This window comes from Acomys minous (genome assembly GCF_964271855.1).
Source record: "Acomys minous genome assembly, chromosome: 12".
Taxonomy (NCBI): Eukaryota; Metazoa; Chordata; class Mammalia; order Rodentia; family Muridae; genus Acomys; species Acomys minous.
The window spans coordinates 96,368,839-96,376,255 of record NC_140493.1 but is presented as its reverse complement, the minus strand read 5'-3'; the positions used below and the strand labels follow the sequence as shown (position 1 = coordinate 96,376,255).

The following is a 7,417-nucleotide window of genomic DNA, read 5'->3' as shown; positions in this document are numbered from 1 at the left end:
AGGTCTTTTAAGATTCAAAGTCTCTCAATTGTGGCCTCCAGTAAAATAAAAATAAACCTCTTTAAGAGGGAAGAAAGTCAGGGCCCAGTCACAATCAAAGCAAGACAAACCCAGATTCTAACCTTCCAACGTCTGGGATCCACTCGCAACCTTCTGGGCTCCTCCAGAGGGCTTGTCTTGGCTCACTTCTCCAGCTCCGCCCCCTGCTGCACACAGCATGACCTCTAGGCTCCATCTGACTGGCTCCTCTGCTGCTGCTGTTCTTGGCGGCCATCCCGTGGTGGTCCTGATGTCTCCAGTACCATGGCATCCCATCCCGCTGGGGGACTTCTGCTGCAGCTTGGCCACACTTTTATCCACAGCTTCTCCTAGGTTCTCTTCATGGTGCCAAGCCTCAACCTCCCTCCATGATTCCCTCATGCCTTCAAAAACCAGTTACCACCTGGGCGACTCTCACACCTACTAAGTTTCGCTGCCAGCACAAGGCACGACCTCGGACAGTGTTCTGGAACATCGCTTCTCTGAGCTCCCGGGAAACACTTGTCGGAAGATTTCACCTCACTGATGCTGGTCTCCTCTCAGTCACCACTAATTTCTTAGCTCCAGCTAACGAGCATCAACCGTCCCAGTGAGGCAAAGGTTTCGCTTGAATGGGGCTTGGTCTCTCGCTAGTTGTGGCTGACTCTTCACCCCCCCCCCCCAGCTGACCCGTATGACAGAATCTTAGTTCAAAATAGCAAGTAACCCTGATAAAGCCGTTAAATTTCACTCTGAAACATCACAAGCCAGGCCTCCATCTCCTGCACCGCTCTCAACATGCTTATCTTCCAGGCTCATACAGAACATCCCACTGAGCTCTCAACACTCAATGGCTTCTCTGGCCAAAGTTCCAAAATCCTTCCTGTTTGTCAAATACCACACTCCTGGTACCAACTTCTTTTTGGGGGGAGTGGGTTGCTTGTTTGTTTGTTTTTTGAGATGAGGTTTCTCTGTGTAGCTTGGCTGTCCTGGACTCACTTTGTAGACCAGGCTGGCCTCGAACTCACAGCGATCCACCAGCCTCTGCCTCCCAAGGGCTGAGATCAAAGGCATGCGCCACCACAGCCCGGCATGGTACCAACTTCTTAAGAGTTTTTATTGCTGTGATGAAACATCATGACCAAAACACAAGTTGGGGAGGAAAGGATTTATTCAGCTTACACTTCTGCATTGCTGTTCATCGCCAAAGGAAGTCAGCACAGGGACTCAGACAGGGCAGGAACCTGGAGGCAGGAACTGATACAGAGGCTACAGAGGAGGGCTGCTTATTGGCTTGCTCCACACTGCTTGCTCAGCCTGCTTTTTTTTTTAATTAGACCCGAAGACTGCTAGCCCAGGGATAGCATGTCCCATCATGGCCTTGGCCCTCCCCCGTTAATCACTAATTAAGAAAATACCTTAAGGCTGGACCTCATGGGGGGGCATTTCCTCCACTGGAGCTCTTTCCTCTCTGATCATTTTAGCTTGTGTCAAGTTGACACAAAACCAACCAGTACAGGGGGTCACCCCAACACAAGGAGCTGTGTGAAAGGGTCACAGTATTAGGAAGGTGGAGAACCACTGTTCTAAAAGCATAGGGCGTGGATAACACTGATTGGTGGTTTGATGATGGCGGCTCAATTCTTCCTTCTCAATGATTGGCCAGTAAAGCCCAAGTGGAGTTTGAGCTTCTGGGGATGGCCTTGCGGGTCTAGAGCCCTGGTGGGAGCCTGAGTCTCTGTGGAGGTAGGTGTCAAGGCAGGAGGGTGGGGCCTGCCCTGGGTTCTGTACCTTGAGCTCTGGTCTTTGTCCTCCTATCAAGGAGCCCAGATGCCTGGAGAGACCAGGACTCAATTCTGAAGAGGCTCAACTCGAGGCAGATGGGGGAAGACCTTCAAACCCATAGGGGCCTGGTCCCACTTGGGCACACTAGGTCAGAACATGGGACTCAGGAATTTTTATTTTTCAAATGTGCCTCCCCCTAACTGAGTGCCCAATATGCAGCTGAGCTTGTGTGTCTGTGTTTAAACACCCCAGGCTACAACATCGTCTTGTAGTTATTGCTTAGACCTGTTTGCAGGAGGAAATTAAAAAAGGAAAAGATTCTGACCTTCTTCTGCCCCTCCCTGTCCCTTCCCACCCCTCCCCTGCAGAACAGCAGAGCAGGTGCAGTCGAGGAATCTAGATCATTTTACAGGTCAGCGTCAGGTTCTGATTCCTTGGCCTTCGTTTGGGATCCTAGGACTAAGGCTCCTGAGAGGCCTAGGAGGCAGAGAGATCTGGGCAAATACCAGTGAGTGAGGGCAGGGAGCATGCTGGGAAGCAAGATGTGGCTTCTCCTAAGGCTGTTTGTGCAAAATCTTCCCCAAGCTTTCTGCAGGAAGAGAGAGCTTAGGGGTTTCCCCTCAGTGTAGCTGGGTTTTAGCACACAGGACTGCTTTTCCAGTGAGGAGTTGAGATTTAGGGGGGGGGGCATTTGAGGTGTCTGGGACACTGGCATCCACTGCATGCTGGGTTATCCCTGGCACAGGCCTGTTCTCTGAATCCCTGTGGGTACTTCGCTGTCCTAAGGGCACCATCCTAAGCAAGTTCAGATCTCTGAGCTCTTCCTGCCCACCTGGACTCTGGTAAGTGAGGAGGGGTCGTTGCCCTGTTCAGACCCTTCCAAGGCTCTGCTCCTTGAAGGCCTGTGTCAGCCCCATCACTGTCCACCTGTTGTGGCTGGCATCTTCAGAGCTTCCTGCTGCCCACGCCCTGAAGAGGAAGCTTCCTGCCAGCCTCCTACTCAGGGACTGAGGGGGTTGAGGTCTGAACTCTGTCCAGTCCTTCCTTTCAGGCCTGGCAGGGGTGCAGCCTGCCCCGCGGGTCCAGTGACGCAGGCCAGCAGTGGGGAGGCTGCCTGGGGTTGGGGATGAGCCAGGGCCTACGGCGGCCCCTCTGTCCAGGCCAGATGGCCACTGGCTGCAGCGGGAGGGTCTGCCAATGCCTCAGGTCAGAGTCTTGGCTCGAGTGTTTCACCCTATCCTGTCCAGCTGGGTCTGCAGCTACTGTTTGCTGAGCCGTGTTTCTTCCCTGTAAGCGGGGGCTCTGGGAAGTCTGTCCACTCTGACCAAACTCTAAGAAAAAGGCCTAGGCAATGGGGTCTTCGCGGACTCTTAGTCTTCCACAGTTCAAATGACTTCAGTGACCAATTCAGTCCTTCCTTTTTCCTTCCTTCCTTCATCCAGCAAACAGAAACCAAATACCTTTGACATGCCAAGGCTCTGTCCTCGGCTTGGAGACATAACCTACGAACAAGGAGGACAAGGTATGTCCTCACCCTCACAAAACCAAACTCTACTGCAAAGGACAAGAAAACAACAGAGTGAACCAGGCGGCGGTGGTGGCGCACACCTTTAATCCCAGCACTTGGGAGGCAGAGGCAGGTGGATCTCTGTGAGTTCGAGGCCAGCCTGGTCTACAAAGTGAGTCTAGGACAGCCAAGGCTAACACAGAGAAACCCTGTCTTGAAAAACCAAAGTGGGGGGGGGGGAGGGAGGAAAGAAAACCAAAGAGTAATGGGGTACACTGATGTGAAGGAGGCCAGAAAACTGCATGAAGGAGGGAACGCAAGCCTGTAGCTCTTCCTCCTTGCGGGGCACTGGGCACCCGACAGACATCTCTTTCAAACCCATTGATAGTCCCACAACAGGTTGTATTGCTCATCCCATGCTACCGATGGGCAAGCTGAGCACGGAGAGGGTCGGTCTCCGCCAAGCGACACACTCTAAGTCAGTGTGGGGCTGTATGACTCTAACCACTTTGCAGCGTTGCCTTTTGAGACATGACCCCGCCCCCCCCTAAAAGGCCTCCTTCAGAAGGCTTTCCCCTCACCCTATACCCCAGTTGCTCTACTTAAAACAGTTTCTAAATGTACCACATGGTCCAAAACGCTATGGAGTCCCAAGGAGGTCACCCTGTCCATGCCCCCTGCTTCTAGAGGACACGGTAGTATATAAGTCACTTTGCTTACACGGCTTCTGAATCCTGCAGAACCCTGCTGGTTAGGCAGAGCCAGCAGGGCTCGGTCACGTGATCTGTAAAGCTTTCAGTCCCAGGCCCATCTCTCTGCACTCCTGGCTTTAAGTGATTGTCTGCCCTATACTCATGTTTTTCTGAATGACAGGACCCTCCTCCTGGGCCTACTACATCAGGGGGCACAGAGTAGGGGCATAGTCAATGCCTCAGGGGGGACTGGGGTCCGAGTGCTGATATCTGGGCCTTGAACTGAGGGGTTCAGCAAGTCCATGTGAGCTGAGGTTGGGGTTGGGGAGTGGGGCAGGTCTTTCTGTGACAGGAAAGGCATCCAGCGGGCAGGACCAGCACGTTCAAATAGAGAGGAAGAGAAAAGATGGGAAAGGATCAAAAAGCCATAAGGGGCTGTTGATGGAGTGGGATGGCTAGCGATGTGGCCAGCTGAGGGGCTGGGGCTTCGGAGGAAGCTGGACGTGCAGGAAAAGCACAAGGAGCTTCCCAGGGAACCCTGGGAGGCCAAATCTCGAGTGGGTCTGTACAAGTCATGTGACCTCCCTGAGCCTCGGTTCCCCCTCCCCCCTCTGCGCAATTTGGAAGTTGTACCAACCCACAGGGACCTTCCCAGCGGTGCACAGGCGTGTTCTGTGCTACTGCTGACTTCCGGCCCTAACAAGCAAAGAGACTCCAAAGGAAGATGGGGGGAGTTTCTCTAATGCCTGGTCTCTTATCCTGTGCGGCTCTGCTGCGTGGCGTTTTGGAAGAAAGGCCTTTGGGAAGCTGTGTTCAGAGGTGAGCCTGCGTGGACATGCTCTTCTTCACCTTCAAGCCCTTTCTCCTGTGCAGCCCCATCCAGGGTAGGTTGGAGTCATGGACCTGAGCCTGGGTGTGGATGTGACCCAACTCCGAGGGGGTCGGCACTGCTGGGATCAGTGGAACCAACACGGCCAGAGGCATCAGCTCCTCCAGGGCCATGGGGGGGTTAGAGGGTAGCTCATCAGGATCCAAGTTGGCATCACTCCAACCTTCAGAGCTCTCACTGTGGCTCTCTAGACTCGTGGCTTCGTCTTCAGATAGGGGGACCATCTCGGCCATGTCGTCCCCAGGGCTGCTGTCTAAGTCCAGTGGCTCGTCGCCAACGGCCTCCTCAAACCCATTGATTGTACAGGAATCTGTCACACCACCCAGTTTCAGCGTGGAGGCCACTGTAGAGGCAACGCAGGGCTCTGCCACAGGCCCAGCAGGTAGCTTAGCTCTGCCCTGGCCGGTCCAGAAAAGGGTGAGCTCTTGGCGGCAGGTGGCCACAGCAAGACTGGTAAGCAGGGTGCTGGACACTAAGTACAGCAGCGCAGGCTGTCCCATCTCCATGAAGACCATGGCGACGAAGGTGGCCAGGAGGCCCACGGCATAGGCCATTGTACAGGTCAAATAGTAGACCTGGGGAGAGCGGATTTGCACATCAAAGCGATGACAGTAAGCCACCAGGAAGCCAGGGACAACGATATCGCCAAAGCCGAGGATGGAGAAGGGCTGGTCACACAGCGTCAAGGCCGAGAAGCTCAGCCGGGGCACTTTGAGTACCATGGGCAGCCTCTCACGGCTTGAAGAATCTGCAGGGCCTGATGCCACTTCCACCATGACGCTCTCACCGGTCTTGGTGAAGAGAGGCGTGACAAAGACGAAGAAGACATCGAAGGCCAGCAGGGCCAGCAGGAACGAGGTGCAGTTCTTGAGCGTGGGCAACCGCACCCGCCTCAGGACAAAAAGGCAGTAGGCGACGCCCAAAGTGTCCTGCAGCAGCCACGCCCAGTGGTCCTCGTTGCGGTAGATGACCCAGAGGAGAGTCACCATGGCACACAGGCCTGCCAGCAGTAGCAATGGCAACTTTATGTAAGTCTGGCGGCCAGGCAGGACCCAATGGTATTGCCACAGAGGCAGGTAGCGCACTATGGGTACCAGGCAGCTGTAGAGGCCGGTACTGGCACCCAGGCCGAAGATCCCAATCATGACGTAGACAAAGCAGTCATAGAAGAAGTACAGCAGGGTCATGATGGAACAGGACATGGTGACCACGGCGCCCGTCATGGCCGGCGTGAAGTCCACGGGTGTGTCTTCATCATCTTCATCTTCCCAGGCCCTCTGGAACCTTTCCGCTGCCACTGCTTGCGGCTGACTGTGACCACCAAGCCCCCCTCTTCCTCGGGCCCGGCGCCTCTGCAGCCGGTCTGCCTCCAACAAGCCGGCCCAGTAGCCACCTGCAGCCACAGTGCCCACAGCCAGGATGAAGATAACCACCATGTTATAGTCAATAATGGGCTCTAGGGGAGCGTACAAGGCGACTCGGATATTGGTGCCACCGTGAGTGTGGCTGAGGATGTCCAACATGTCGGCGTAGCGGAGCACAGCCACTGGGATTGCGAGGGCAGGCCGGGGCTTGCTGGGGTCCTGGGACTTTGAGATGGTGTCTGAACACTGTTGATTGCTGGGCCGGCTCACAATGAGCAGCCCATGGGCACCTTGGCCCTGAGCCAGCCAGGCCTTGGCATAGAAGCTGCAGTTGCCACGCATCACCATGGTCGTAGTCTGGTGGAGGGATTGCTGTCTAGGGGAGCTGTCCTGGGCCTGGTGGAAAGCGTCCTCATCCGGACACCATGGTGTCTTGGTGCCATCATGCAGAGGTAGGAGTGGGGCATGGCGCAGGTCCCGGGGGAGGATGACATAGTCAGAGCTGTACAAGACACAGTAGTCCTTGCTCCAGTTCTTTGACACGACGCGGACCACGCCATATTCCCCCCGGGCCTCGGGGCTGAGGAGGAGGAAGAGGAGGAGGAGCGAGCCCATGGGGAGGAGGGGACCCAGGGAGGCCATCCTCCTCAGCCACTTACTCTGTCCTCCCAAAGAAGCAGCTGCCCACAGCTCTGTTACCCTCCCAGGGAGAGGGTGTGGCTCTTTGTCACAGAGCCACACCTACCTGGTCATAAAGTGAGGAAAGGCACTGTGTGAGGCACAGGCCCCTCTCAGGGTCATGTTCTCAGTCCTGGTTCCAGTAGGAAGGTCCTGCGAGAGCTTATCCCTGCCCAGGCCCCAGCAGGCCTAGACCAGGTAAGCTGAGGAAAGTGTGTATGTGTGTGTGTGTGTGTGTGTGTGTGTGTGTGTGTGTGTGTGTGTGTGTGTGTGCCCTGCTAGTTTTCTGTCAGCTTGATGCAAGCTGGGAATAGGAATATATATTGAGAAAATACCTCCAACAGATTGCCCATAGGTAAGTCTGTGGGGGCATTTTCTTTCCTTCCTTCCTTCCTTCCTTCCTTCCTTCCTTCCTTCCTCCCTCCCTCCCTCCCTTCCTTTCTTTTTTTGAGACAGGGTCTTATTATGTAGCCCCAGCTGTCCT

The 7,417-nt window shown here is 54.9% G+C and overlaps 1 protein-coding gene across 1 annotated transcript; it reads right to left on the bottom strand.

The window, feature by feature from the left end:
* Positions 1-3,244: 3,244 nt before the first annotated feature.
* Positions 3,245-7,193, bottom strand: SPPL2C (signal peptide peptidase like 2C). Its single transcript, XM_084750073.1, has one exon. It carries the CDS (start codon positions 6,895-6,897, stop codon positions 4,816-4,818), a length of 2,082 nt encoding a protein of 693 aa, XP_084606199.1. The 5' UTR covers positions 6,898-7,193; the 3' UTR covers positions 3,245-4,815.
* Positions 7,194-7,417: the final 224 nt, after the last annotated feature.

Excerpts from the sequence above, each read along its gene's own strand:
- SPPL2C (XM_084750073.1), bottom strand. The coding sequence starts at position 6,897 with ATGGCCTCCCTGGGTCCCCTCCTCCCCATGGGCTCGCTCCTCCTCCTC.